Genomic DNA, 14,932 nt, shown 5'->3' on the forward strand with positions numbered 1-14,932 from the left:
CTGCTCCAGAAACGGCAAGTGACCTGCCACGACCCTATCCGAACCTCTTTTAACCCTTCACGGGGTCTCGGGGTAAGCCCCGGGGGGAGAAACACCGGGACTCCCTGAGTCCTCCCACACCCAGGGGCACCGAGGCTCCCTCAGGGGCATGGCGGGGGCTGCCCGGCCGCCATCTCCGCTGAGGAGAAAGGGGCGGGGCCGCCGGGGCTGAAGTCCCCGTGCCCAACGGCCCCGGGCGTCGCCTCGCGCCGCGCCATGGCGGGGGAGCTGCCGTCGGTGGAGGCGTGCCTGGAGCGGTACATCCCGGCCTCGGACCTCGCCGAGGTCAAGCGGATCCTCTACGGCGGCGAGGCGAGGTAGGGCCGGGGGCCTGACGGGGGATGGGGCGGCAGCGGGGTGGTGGTGGTGGTGGTTGGAGGGCGGGGGTGATGGGGGTGTTGGGCTGAGGTGGGAGAACTGAGGCGATGCGGGGTTGGGCTGTGGTGAGGTAACTGGGAGGATGTGGAGTTAAACTGAGGTGGGAGAACTGGGGGGCTGTGGAGGTAACCCCAGGCTGGGAAGCAGAGGGGTGGAAGAGATGAGGGGAGAGGGGGGACAGGGGGCTGAGAGAGGCAGAAAAGCGGGGATCTGCCGCAAAGGAAGAGGCAGTGGTGGGAAGGCATGTGTAATTGGGAAGGGACAGGTGGCCTTGGGCTCTGTGGTGAGAGACTGGTGTCAGGAAGTCACGGCTTTGGGGGAAGAGGCTGAGGGTTTGCTGCTGGGGAGGAGAGCTGTGGGATTGTCAGTGACCTGGGTATTGCCCCGCTGTGCCCTTATCTGAGAGCTGCGAACCGGGGCATGGGAGCTTGAAACGGTGGCGTCTCTGCAGGGGGAGATGGTATCTGTGATCATTTTGGCCGATTGCGTTGTGGAAGAGGAGAGTGTCTCACGTTAAAATGTCTCTTGTTTCTTGCTCAATCCAGAAAACTGAATTTGCCAGATGCTGCTCTATCAGCAGCTCAGGAAAGAGATTTTGAGCTACAGGGCTATGGATTTGATGCTGCTCCAGAGCAATTGAGAAGGCCACGTATCGTTCGAGTAGGACTGGTGCAGAATAAAATTCCTCTTCCCACAGACACAGCCGTGGCAGTGCAGGTACAAAAACCGGCATCTGGGCCCTTTGCGTGAACCTCCTCATTTACCAGGTTGGGAAATAAGCACTCAAGCTGCTGGTGATGCAACTTTGTCCTAAAATGCCTGCTGGTTGTCTGGCAGCATAGAACCTGTCGCTATCTTAATACAACGTACTGTAAGAAACGTGAATGACACATGTGGTTTTATTGTTTCTCAGAACCATTTCTCTTGTTACATTTACCTAGTGAATTGCCCAGCCTTGTTTGCAGGTTTTCCAAAGCTAAATATTTAGTCACTGATTTTGTAAATTAAAAGCTATTGCCTCTAAAATGAAACAAAAAAGTCAATTACCTGGAACCAAAGGTGACGGCTACCTGTGGTAACCACATGTGCAGTTCTTGTTTTAATTGAAAAATTTCCCTTGTGGGAAAATCTACTGGAGCGAATATGGATTAATAAATCTGTGTGCATTATTCATTGTATGGCAGTAAAACAGATGTTATTACATGGTGACCATCAGCTCTTAACATCTTAGACCCAAAAACACTGAGATGACACAGATATGGAGAAGTTAAAGTAGTTTAAAAAAAAAAAAAAAAAAAAGGAAAGAAGAAAATACTGTTTGTAAAATCTCCTGGGTTAATAGTTTTATACGCTGATAGGATAGAACAGCAATAAAGTAATTTGTTTTAGAAAGACTACACGTCATAGGAGCAAGTAGTTAATTTCATATGTGGGTCAAGTTTGTGGATTCTTTGTAGCAGCTATGAAAGAGAATACCAATTTTATTAATGATTTTCTTGTAGAAACAAATAGGTAACATTTCTCTAAAAAAGTGCATGCAGGTCACTGTTGACTTGCATTGCATCCATTTTTTATTGACACCTGAAAGTACCAATACAAAGTGCAAGGCTTATTCTTATCTGTAACTAGAACGCTCAAAGAAAAGAGTACTTTGAAACAATGCATTTTGTCTAATTAATAATTGCTTTGGTTTTCTTGGTAATAATCTACTTGGGTTTTAGGACATAGGGATTGAGAAAATGGTTTGGAGTTAATAACTTCTAGAGAATGTCCAAGATCCACATGTGTCAGCAGGATTTGAAGATAACTGGGGTAACAGACTGTCCTTACCTCCTATTTTAAGATTCTGAGCACTTGGCTTTGAGTACATGTTTATGTAGCATTGTTCTGCAGGTTGTTTACAGTGGACAACAAAAATACATTTTTTGCTGATAACGTTTAGCTGTTTACTAGGCAATCAGCAATGAAGTGCCATATATTTAAATGTTATACCATGGAATTAGAATTCTAGTAGATGTCTCTTTCTATTTTCAGTATCTAAATGCTTTAAAAAAATCATTACCCAACTCCTTAGATCTTGATTCTCTTATCAGTGCTTGGGAATGATGACTTCTTGAGTTATTCCTCTGAAAGCAACAGGACTAAGTATAGAACAAGATAAATTTAATGTGAACAAAGTTTGTAAAACCAGGCTATTAATTTACAAGTGAGTTAGAACACAACTTTTTTATAGCATGACGCTTCTTGCAATCAGGTGGCTGCCCTGCACAGACGAATTGAGGAGATTGTGGAAGTAGCTGCAATGTGTGGGGTCAACATAGTTTGTTTCCAGGAGGCATGGAGTGAGTATTTTCTGTGATTCCTTCTAGGTTGTCAAGTTCTTCCTGTTTTATCATGTAACCTGTACTGAAAATATGTCTTGTGAGCAAACAGCAGAGATCTTCCAAAATATAACAGTTTACTGTCATTGATCTGCTTTCTAAAAGAAAAAAAAAAAAAGAGGGGAAAAAATAATTAAAAAAAAAAATGGCAGAACTATGTAGAATATCTGCATGAAGTCTGTTATGTAGAAGACTGGTATATGCTACAATTGTGATATTTAGGCATGCTTCTTCACATCACCCTTTGTGATACTTTCCTCTTTTTTTTTTCCCTCCTAAAACTTTGCTTCCTCTACACACATACTTAAATAAAAATGTAATTGTAATTAAAATGGAATATTTAAGGCCAAATGGAATCTGGAGGTGAGGGCCAAAATGAAGACCTGAATTGTGAAAGCAGGTTGTTCCCAGAAAGAAATTGGAGTTTGTTTTGTATCTTCAGTTCCCATAAGAGTGTCTTCAGTAAGTGCATTCTTCCTCTTCTGCTTTGGTCTGTGTGAGTCCAAAACTCCTCAGCATTGCTGAAAATACGTTTAAGTAGCTTTTTGCTGTAAACAAGGAATACAGTTGAATAATTTGTGTTTAATTTTTATCTGTATTTGTGGAAACAGAAATACCTCTGTATTTCTTGAGTGACATGAACGCTCTTGTAAATTGTCTTGCATTCGTGCTTTCCAGCCATGCCCTTTGCTTTTTGTACAAGAGAGAAACTTCCCTGGACTGAATTTGCTGAGTCAGCAGAGGATGGACCAACAACAAAATTCTGTCAAGAGGTAAAATAAACAAACAACTCCCCTAACCCTTCCCAGCTCCCTCCCTCAATCCATAACTACCACTGATTAGCATGGATTTCTTCATGTATTTTAGTACCACTGAGAAAGCTGTAATAATCTAAAATATTTTTCACCTTTTTTGACAAATATGATAACATGAAGTAGAATTGGACAACCACAACTGTGTTCAATATTTAAACTGCTTTGCATTTATAGGCTGCGTATTACCATGGTAGGTATATGAAACTGCCTATTTAACTATACCTGAATTTTATGTTTATTTCTCATCCAAATATTTTTAATTTCAATTTAAAAGGTGTTTCTTGCCTAGAACAGTGGAGCATTAAATGTTTGTATGACGTGTGAGGAGATGAATAGCTAGCCTTTTCTGAACAGAGAACACTTTCACATAAATCTTCTACATCTCCCTGTGAAATGACGTATTATTATTATATTATTTTCTGGACCCAATGAGATAAGTTATTACATGGCTTTTATTATTTCCAGATACTGTTGATCATAGATATGATAAACTTTATTTTTGTCTTCTGACAACTTTTTTTTTTTTTTTAAAAAAAAAAACCTTTGTGATTTCCTTTTGAAAGTAATTCAGAGAACCAAGATAGTTTGATGTCAAATTTGCCCAGGTATTCACTGAACTACTAAACTTCTGTGGACTGCATATCATGGGGAAGTATGTGTCACTGGAGTCAGTGACACTACGGAAGTCTGAAGAAATAAAGAAGTTCGAAGGAAAGGTGACAATGTGCTAGTAAATTAGCAGTCAGAAGATGCTACATTACACTTAAGTTATTTAACATTAACATTTCATATAACACTATTTGAAATTTTCCTTGGTTTTTATTCACGTTATACCTGTGAATAGATTTGGTTCAGCTCTGTAGCCTGATCATTGCTGTTAGGATGCCTCTGCCCCTTGGTACTTGTGGTTCCAGCTGCAGTATTCAGGTGGAAAGCTCTCTGTGATGCAGCCATCTGTGATGAAGGAAACTCTGGCAATAATGGCATGCCAGTGTGGGTACAACATTAGCACTAAATAAGAGTCAAAGTAACGTGCGAGGTGGAAACTTCTTTTAATGCTTCTTTATGAACAAAAAGAGAAAGTAATTATTGTAGGCTTGTCTATAATAGAGGGCTTGTGTTCATTTGTATAGCTGGCAAAGAAATACAATATGGTTGTGATATCTCCAATCCTGGAGCGAGATGAAATACACGGAGGAACTCTGTGGAATGTTGCAGTGGTTATTTCTAATTCTGGAGCTGTCCTTGGCAAAAGTAGGAAAAATCACATTCCAAGGGTTGGAGACTTCAACGAGGTAAGATACAGCATTGTGATTGTCAAGCTAGTGTTACCTTGCAGCTCTTGTTTTTGTCAGCATGCATTGTATCAGAGTTGTATTGTCAGGAAACATAATGTGTTTCTAGAAAATGTGGCTCACTAAGCATCAAATAGTTTTTTCTCAGGTAAAATTATACAAAGTTTATTTATCAAGAGCAGAGTGTGATGACTCTTTTAAAGCACAATCTTTTGTCATAAATGCTTCCATGCCTCTTAGAAACTACAAAAAAGTCAAGGATCTTTTTAAAATAAATTTCTGTAAGTCACAGCTTAGTTATGTTAGTTGTGCACGTTGGCTCAGTTTTTGCCACGTTGAACTTTAATTTGGAGAGCGTCTTTTTCATGGTTCATGTGTGAGTATTGTTTGTGCTCTTGATCTGTGTTTCCCCATGAGATTGTCTTGAAAATGACAGTTCTTTTGCTTATGTTTCTTTCAGTAGAATCCCTTCATCCATTATACTTTTGACTGAATTGTTGGTTTAAGGTATCTTCTCTTTATTAACCACGTTACTTCCACTGAAGCCCACACCAGTTTTTAGGCCTTCCTCTAGAATCAGCTTCAAAAACTGAACTGGTAGTCAAGGCAAAAGAAAACAGGTTGATCTGAAATGTGTTTATCCATCCGTAGAATTATCACAAGAAGAAAGATCAGAATTAAAAATTAACTGAAGGCTAAAAATACATTGTCTTACCTAACTTAATCTCTCCTTGACAGCTAAAGTGAGTAGTTAACAGTGCAATTTCTTCTAACTGCTGTTACCTGTATGCTTACAGTTGCTGTTGTTCCTTGTCTGAATGTCCAGTCACTAAACTGAGGCTTCAGCATCAAGACTGACTTTTTATTAGTGTTAAAAATATGTATGTATCTTTGTCTTGAAACTGTGTTCAGAGACCTCTGGAAGTTGACCTGGTCCCCTAGACCTGATCAGACTGGTTTGGGTTTCTTCAGAGGGAGGGCATTAATAGGTTTCCACACAATGGATTTCTGGCATCGGTCTGTCAGTCACCAGTGTTGACCTCAGTCTTTAACAATTACTTTGATTTTTGATATTGTTTTTATCAGAGCTGTCTTTTAGCTAGCAAAACAGTAACTAGACAGCAATTTTGTGGAGTATCAACAGATTCCAAAAATATTCTTGTTTCCAGCTATGAAGCTGTAACAAAAGGTACCTAAAAATCAGAAAATATATTTTCTTTTCCGTGTTGAAGTATAAATATAGTTTAATTGAGGACTTTGCATAATTCCCAAAATGAGTTAGTTCCTGTAATCCTAACCTACAGAATTATCACAAAGCAATCTGTTATATTGCTGGTGCATTGTAATGACTTGACGTCTCTTTTTGTATCTATCTTGTTACAACAAGCAAGTAGTATTTACTTAAAACTGATCTCACTTTTTAGCTAGTCTGGTTAGAAAAGCATTAAAGTCCATTTTCTTTTGAGCTGAGCAGTTCTGATAGTCTTGGCTACTTCTAAATTTCCTCTAAGAGGGAGGATTATGCTTATCTCTTATTTTAATTTTTTTTCCTTTATCAACAAAGTAACCCCCAAGGAAGGGTTGAATTTGAAATTATTTTCTTGGAGCCTTGTTAAAATCATCCTTGATGAATCAGTAAGAACTAAATGGAAAGGGGAGAGAGATTGGTCTATAACCTATTCAACCGTGTGTGGGAGGGCATATAAATAAACAAAAATCAATCCTTCTTGAGGCTTCACAATTTGTTGCTGTGGAGATGATTGTGACCTCTGGTGGGGAATAAAGAATATGAATGGATGTATTCCCCAAAGCAATTGCATTCTTGTTTTTCTTCTATTGTAATAAAAGAAAACTGAGAAAAAATGAAAATGTCTTAAATCAGCAGAATTGTTTTGAAAAAGGGTTATGTGAGTGCCTACCACATGGTATGCTCCCTGCAGACATGAAAGGAGATAAAATCTGTGCCCAAGGGTTTGTGTGAATTCATGAGACCTCATAATAAATAAGAAACAAGAGATTGTCACATTTACTGGGCAGATTGAACCTCTAGCCCTTCTTGATTTCAGAACACAACCCCTTCAAAGCTGTGTCTGTCACTTCCATCATGCCCTTCTCCTACATCTAGGTGAGGCCCTGCTTTTTTCCCTAGCAGTAGCTGTGCTTACGTGAGGCCAGACGTGATTTAGTTTCCTTTCAACACCAAGGGCAGTAGCTGATAGAACGGACAGACAGATTCAATAAAAATAGAATTGTTTTATAGCACACCTATCTTATATGGTAAAAGCCACACCCCATTGGGGCAGACTAGTGAATTGTGTCCAGTGCTCTTCTGTCTCTGAAGCCACCACGAAGGGATGCTGTTAGGGGTAACTCTGGCCACTCTGCAGTGTTTGCACTCCATCAGTACCCGCAGACATTGCACGAGGGATGTTAAATTGCATGTTCCTCTCCATTTTGTTTCTTATCTGTTTGTGGATTTTTTTATCAATGACTTTACCTAATCCTTTCTAAACCTGGTGACACGATCTGCTTTGCAGACTCTGGTTGAAGCAAATTCCAGAAGTGCACTGCCTGCTGCTTAAAAAAATACTTTGGTTTAAAACTGATAGAGGATTGTAATTTCAGTGACTACTGCTGTTCCTCTGGGATTTCTGTATTCATCTTATCCACTGCTTTTTTGATGTTGTAAATCTCATTCATAATCACCCTCAGCCTTCTGTCTGCAGATTAGAGAGACAGCCTTTTTAGTTCTTCACAAAGCAGCTGCTCTATCCCCTTCATTGTTTTAGTTGCCTTAGTTTATTCCATCTCTGGTATATCCTCATTGAGACGGAGAGACTAGAATTGTCCATAGTAGTCAAGCTGTGGGCACACAGAATTCTTATTAAAAAAAAAAAAAAAAAAAAAAAGTAAAATTATGTTTTGTTACATTGCAGATGCCTGAGATTTTCTTGGGCTTCTGACTACCACTGCACACTAAACAGGCAACCATCAGTAACTCCACACATACCCTTTTCTTGTGTCTGGGAAGAACTATTTCTGTAGATTTCTAGTAGGGTATCTCTGTGCGTGTTTGTCTCTCTCGATAGCTGTTAAGTGTCCTGTCCTCTTCACTAGTGCCTTTTACAGGAACCAGTGCATTCCTAACTGTATAGGAATGTTTGATATGATAAGATGGAAGTTCACAGCATATGGTAAATGAGATCTTTTAAGCCAACAATTGGCTCCAGTGTCTTAAAGGAGTGTTCTGTGGATTTATCCTGTGATTTTCCTGGTGGTTCTTTCAAACCTTCTGTTAGTTTAGAGCAATTGGCATATAGGCAATATAAATAACCAATCTTAGCTATACATTGATATGACCAAGAGTATTTATACAATTACTGCGTGTCATTGCATAACAGATGAAAGTAAGGGAATTCCTTGTTCTTTAAACACAGTTTATCTTCTCTGTCTTCCATAGGACTTCAAAGGATTGTGATGATGCAGGAGAATTTTCTTATGTGGTGAAATTACTAGAGATGTGACTAAAGTTTGGCAACTTGTGGATTGATTTTAAGCTTCTGTAGAAGTTGCTAATGTGACTAGAAGTGTTTATGTGAAAGTCACAGTGTTTGGGGTGTAGTATGAATGAAGGGAAGCAGAAAGGGACTTGAATTCTATCTCAGTAGAACTCTCTTAGAGCCTCTTTTTTTCCAAATACTCATTACACCAGAGCAGTGTACTAAATGAAAAGTGCTGTCATTGCTTACGGTCTCATGACTTGAAGTTGGTAATCAGAAATAAGGTGTCAAAGCAATGTTGAATGTCTTTTTTTTTTTTTTTTTTTAAGAGGTCTGCCTTTGGTTTTGATTTTGATTTATTTATTTTTAAAATTTTGTTTGTTTTTTCCTAGTCTACATACTATATGGAAGGAAATACAGGGCACCCAGTGTTTCAGACACAGTTTGGAACAATTGCTGTGAACATCTGCTATGGGCGCCATCACCCTCTGAACTGGCTCATGTACAGCATGAACGGAGCAGAGATCATCTTTAACCCTTCAGCCACTATTGGAACACTCAGGTGAAATACAAACTGCTGTAGGTTGTTGCAGCTTCCCCATTAACTGAACCTCTGAGCTCCTCAGTGAGGCTTCAGGGGCACCTTGCTGAGGTCTTGGAACCTGGGTCATCGCCTCCTTGTTCTGCCTTCATGGAGGAACATGCATTCTTCTCCCTCTGAAGTTCTGGGCTACCAGTCTGTTCACAGTCACTGAATCTCTTTGAGAATTTAAGTTGCACATCTGTGGGTGTTTGATCTCTGAGACACAGTTAACCAGTGTCCCACTGGTCTTCTGAAAGCTAATAAGTTTATTTAGATTGTCAACGTAATATTTTTGTTTTATGGTAGGCTGTAGGAATTTAAGCTCAAGTTTAGCTTGCCAGGTTATTATGCACCCGCCACCTAGGAGCCCGTAAGTATGGTATCAACTGGTAGTCTTCAGAAACAGCCTGAGAAACCCTTTTCTCAGATAAGTTGTTTTTTTAATTAAATTTACTATTGGCAATTTTGTGAATATCAGGCCTCCTGAACCAGGCTAAATCAGCATAAGCTGTTTCCCTCGAGAATAACTATAGATTTATATTACTTGCACCCTACTGACTTGATTTCCTGAAAGAAAAAAGTAACTCAGCTAAGAAAATACAATTCTTAGTTAGCTCATAATGAATAATTTGTGGATTCGATCTTGAATATTTTGTGTCTTGACAGCATCGGTCACATTTGAATATAATACCGTTTGAATGTACCGTGCTTCCATAGCATGATCTGACATGGGCTGTGAATTGCCTGGAATATTACAATGTGATGTAAAATAACTGCATACCACATTTATCGGAGGGAAGCTTTTTTCTAGGTAGAAAGCTTGTAGAAAGAGTTTAATCAGCTTACCAAGTGATAGAGCAAGTGTGCTTTTTTCTCTCTTCCTCCTCTTTTTTCTTTTTTCTTTTTTTTTCTTCTTCTTTTTTTTTTTTTCTCCAGATAACAGAAGTCTAGCAGTGTATGATGTTTACATGTATGTGACTTGGGAAGCAGTGTTAGTTTAAGCTGGGTTATAAGCGTTAATAGTTGCCACCATTTTCAGCATAAGCAGTTAGCTTTGTAGAGGGGAGGGAAGTCTGGCATTGGGGGTTCTTTGGAACAAGGACATTTCCTTTGTGAGTTAAAACTGTATTTTACGTTATCTTAACTGTCTTTGAGCTTCCAGCTCCAAATGTGATTATTAGGAAGCTAACAGGATCATGTATTTTATCAAAAAAAATATTTTTTAACATTTTCATTTACTTAAGGCTTCCCCCAACTCCCTATCTTCTATTTAATTTCAGTTTGGAGTTCTTCTGTCTCTATAAAAAAGGATCAAGAGTAATCATAGAATATTTGTTGCAGGCAAGCTAGAAAAACCTGAGGGCACAGACCATTTACAGTAGGATAGAAATAGTGAAAAACAGATTGAAGGCATACAATTTTCATACCCACAGCCAGTTCTAATGCAGTGAACTGTGTATTTACAAACCTGAAGAGCTGAAACTGTGGGCTGAACTCAATATACTGTCACTGAAACTGCCTTTAACAATTTTTAATGTAAAGGACTGGATCTTATTTAGGTTGTGTAACATTTCAAAATGTTATTTGAAAAGAGTTCAATGAATGCACAATGCTTTTGGGGCATTTATATCACTGCTAGAATGATGTTTGTGATGTTTGTCCACTTACATCCCATTAAGAGGAGAGCAAATAGAAATTACCCTGTCGTCATACAGCACTTGATTGGTACTCTGGATGCTTCAGGCTCTCCTAATTATTGGCTTTCACTTGATTGTTTTTAAGCACATAATTTTTATTGCAGGAAGAGTACTCTTGAGGCCTATGTAGAAAACTGTCTCTGGGGGTAGCTTCTTGGCTATAGCCTTTTCTTCCTGTCTGTTTTCTTCTGTAAATTGTAATTGCAGGAGCTTTTCAATAAAATCACTTTTTCTTAGCAGAGCTGGCTGCCAGACTTAAACCAATTGAGAAAAAGCAATAAACCAAGTCCTCTCAATCAGTCCAGTGACCATCTCTAAAGATTCTTCTGGCTGACAGGAAGATTAATGACAGCCAGGCACTTGCAACCTGGTCTTGGTGGTCAGAATCTGGCAGATACATTTTATACACTCTTCTGACAGCATGTATCACCTTTGTTTTGGAGCTTTGAGTACTTCCAGACCTCCTATTAACTAGTTTGATACCTGTATATCAAATTATTTTATAAAAACAGGAATGTTTCAGTTTAAAACATCAGTCAGAATTGAAATCCCTATTGGATCGTAAGTGGCTTGCAGAAGAGAAGGAATTGTTCTATATCTCATTTCTCAGTTCTTGGTTTTATGTAAATTTTGGTGACTGGTGTAATAGTTACTGGGAAGTTTTCAGAAAGCTTTTGTTAAACATTCTTTCTTATCAACCCACCATGGAATGACTTACTGGAAATTGATATGAAAACTGTAGTTGAAATAACAGAAATGGAGCATTTTGGTGGAATTGGATTTTTTTTTTAATTATTATTACTATTATATAATAACTTTTTTATTTGCTGCTGCAAAAGCTGCTACTTGATCGTTTTGGAAAAAAAAAAAAGAAGGCAACTTGTGCATCGCTACAGATGATGTTTTGAAGGGAATGTTGGAAGCACATAGGTAAACTCATTGCATGGATTTGTGTAGTAAAACATTTTAATTGCTTTGAAAATCCTGAGACTTTTTTTTTTTTTTTCCTTTGATGAAACAAATTCATATTCACCAGGTTATCAGATAAAATTGTTATACCTGTGTTTGAGTAGAAAGCAATTATGATACTTGCCTGTATCTGTGAGGAGATTTTGATTGTATGATCAGGGTCATAACTTTGGCTTCCTTGACAGCAAATGTGCAGTGCTCCATAGTCATAATATAAATTTAGCTCTGAAGTAGACAAACTGAATACCTGCTTCTCTGTTGTGTATTGCAGCGAGTCACTGTGGCCAATTGAAGCAAGAAATGCTGCCATAGCTAATCACTGCTTCACGTGTCCCATCAACAGAGTGGGAACGGTAGGTATTTTCACTTTACTTCATTTCTTAATTTAGGTATCATAGCATGAGTTAATTCAAGGTAATGAGCAGCACTAGAACACATATATTCCTCTAATGTGTAAAGCACCTTCTCTTAGTGTTTTCAATATGATTTGAAGATGAAGATTGAATACAGTGATTGAGAGCTGCATTGTTGCTGGCAGCCTACTTTTTGTTGCAGCTGTTTTCCTATTCTTGAATTTCCTTCTTTGCAATAAGCACCTACCCCTTTTGCTAATTACCTTAGTTTCTGTGGCAAAACTAGTACTCTTTTTGCCAGAAGGACTGAAAATGAAACATTGTCAAATGAGTGGTACACAACTTGTTGTTGGTATCCAGGTACTACCTCTTCCTGGACACCGAAGTTCTATAATCAGAGTGAATACTGCACACCAGAGGTCACTCTTGCTTTCAGATTTGTCCAATATCCTAAATATGTATTCTTCTGTAGTTTTTATTTTATTTTTTTCTTTGCAAATATCCATACCTGTTCTTGCTGTTATATGAATACGTTTGGATTCTTCTGTGATCTGCAAAAATGTGACTAGTTAAATGCACTCTTCTTTAAGAGTTGTGATAAGGCATGTTCCCCAAAGTGGGTGAACAACAGACAGTGATACAAAAACATTGTTTTCCAGCCTACCCATCATCGAAATTAGACCACTCTGATGACTCTTTTTAGACAGACAGAGAAGTCTTAATATGTGTATATAGACTCCCATACTAGACTAGCAAGGATTTCTTGAATGAAATGGAATTATACTGCCACCTATGGATTCCTTCTGTTTCACAGGAATACTACAAAAATGCCTTTACTTCAGGGGATGGTGGAAAAGGTACGTTCAGAAATCTCCTTCAGCAATTGCTAATAATTTGTTTTCTGTAAAGTAGGAAGAAATGATAGCTCTCATACAAGTGTCTATCCCAGGACAGCTGTGGTGGCTAGTGACTGCCATACCTAAGACTGCAGTTTTGTAAGTTGTAGAGAAGCACTTCCTGTTAGATGTGGTGCTACCATGGTATGTGGTCACCAGAAGTTCTTACCTAAGATTTCTACTTACTTGCAGAAGGCTAAGAGCTTTGGAATCGGGGAGGTACTGTAGGACTGGAAAATAGGAATCCCACAAATTAATCTATGTTGTCAGTGCATGCATCCCATTTTCTTTATAGGTTTATGATTATTAACGTTAATAGCACTAGCCTGCATCACCAGCCAAAACATTTTCACCCTGTTTTATAGATATTCTGGAGGTTAAAAAAAGCTTGGAATTCTGTGAAAAAGACAACGGCAATATCTGAGTCACGACTAGTGAAAAATTTAGGTCTGTAGCAGGGTTTTCCATGGAAAAATTTTCCTGGCTATTATATTGTTTTTTTTCATGACTGTCTAGTAAGGACTGGTTGAGAATATTGCTGGCAAAAAAACCAAACAAACAAAAAAAAAAAAACCAACAAATAACAATTATAATTTTAAATTAGAAAAAGAAGACAGTGTCTGACATTACCGGTATTCTTCATACACCTGAATGAAAAGGTGGATTCTGAAAGTTAAGTGCATGGTCTGCCCTTTGACAACTTATTATTAAGCAATTCAAAGAAGAGCACAAGATTTGTTTGTGTGTACTTCACTTATATGTTGGAATACTGGAATTTGTCCTGTGATAACTGTGACTTTCTGGCTTAATCTGGTGTGGGCCTGAGGCCTTTTTTTTTAACTGGGTTTGAAGTTAGGTGCTGGTAACAGCTGCATCAACAAAGCCAGTGGTATCCATTACTTAATACATCAGCATTTGTGGCTGATTGCTGGCACAATTTGGAGTTGTGCAATAAGATGTATGATTTCTTCTTGCCTCACATCTCTGCACTGTCACCTCTGATCTTGTATTGAGAATTGAATGTGTGCATCTCCATCTGTTTTGGAAATGTATGATTTGACAATTAGCATTCAATTAAATCCCTGCTTTCATTTTTTATTTATTTAGTCCTTCACTTTAGTGCAGAGGCTTAGTAATGGGAAAGCATAATAATGCATTATTTAAAAGCCAACACAGTGTGGTTTTTTTGTCTTTGTTTGATACATGTGAAAGCTGTGCAGTGCATGAAAGGTAACTAATGGTCAAACTGGCAGTTATCTTAGTGTTGTGCTGTGACTCCTCAGAATGATATCTTGCTTAAAGCACATTGAGTGAGCAACCACAAGAAATTGAACTAAGTATTATGGGAAGCTGCATGTAAGTTGTGTAATTATTTTAAAAAGCATGTAATGCTGTTTGCAAAATTTCTTTAAGCACACCATGACTTGGGCCATTTTTATGGCTCAAGTTATGTAGCTGCACCAGATGGCAGTAGGACCCCAGGACTCTCTCGAATTTGTGATGGACTTCTTGTGGTAGAGATGGATCTAAATCTTTGCAGGCAAGTCAGTGACAAATGGAATTTTAAGGTAAGCCTGATTATACAGAAACAGCCTGTTTCTAAGAACAGGTTATGTATGAGATTAGAACAAACAAGCTTTCATAACAGTCATATAATGTTAAAACAGTTAAAAGGCAACCTTTCTTCAACAATCCAAAGCTTAAGTTGTGGAACTAATTTAACAGGATGTTCTGGAGGCCAAAGGCATAAATGGATTCAGAAAGGGAACAGATGAATTCAGGGAAACTAGGACAAAGGATTTTAAATGAAAAACGTAACCTTTGGTCCTTACATGCTCATTGCCAGAAGTTCTGAGGACTACTAGGGGGTGTGTGTTTTTTTTATGCAATGTACCTAAACATTTGCAACTGAGCTAAGATGGGCCTTTGATCTGACGTAGTATGGTAGCTCTTTATATTCTTATGGGTCTGCATTGCTATTCAAGTAATTCAAACTATTCAAAGTTCAAGCATTACTATTGTTATT

The 14,932-nt window shown here is 38.6% G+C and overlaps 1 protein-coding gene across 4 annotated transcripts in view; it reads left to right on the plus strand.

Annotated features, from left to right (window-relative positions):
* UPB1 (beta-ureidopropionase 1) overlaps window positions 1-14,932 on the plus strand; it is a 23,129-nt gene continuing 8,197 nt past the window's right edge. The window contains exons 1-9 of one of the 4 annotated variants that reach the window (XM_082774489.1): window positions 9-356; window positions 963-1,134; window positions 2,651-2,759; window positions 3,477-3,571; window positions 4,747-4,908; window positions 8,801-8,970; window positions 11,929-12,010; window positions 12,825-12,867; window positions 14,320-14,474. In XM_082774489.1, the coding sequence (XP_082630615.1) occupies window positions 256-356; window positions 963-1,134; window positions 2,651-2,759; window positions 3,477-3,571; window positions 4,747-4,908; window positions 8,801-8,970; window positions 11,929-12,010; window positions 12,825-12,867; window positions 14,320-14,474 (1,089 nt within the window). In that variant the 5' untranslated portion in view covers window positions 9-255. Of the gene's footprint in view, window positions 357-962; window positions 1,135-2,650; window positions 2,760-3,476; window positions 3,572-4,746; window positions 4,909-8,800; window positions 8,971-11,928; window positions 12,011-12,824; window positions 12,868-14,319; window positions 14,475-14,932 lie in introns of all 4 variants that reach the window. The other 3 variants (XM_082774490.1, XR_014318715.1, XM_082774491.1) reach the window with 3 other exon arrangements.

The sequence above is a fragment of the Aythya marila genome (assembly GCF_965140915.1).
Source record: "Aythya marila genome assembly, chromosome: 17".
Classification (NCBI taxonomy): domain Eukaryota; kingdom Metazoa; phylum Chordata; class Aves; order Anseriformes; family Anatidae; genus Aythya; species Aythya marila.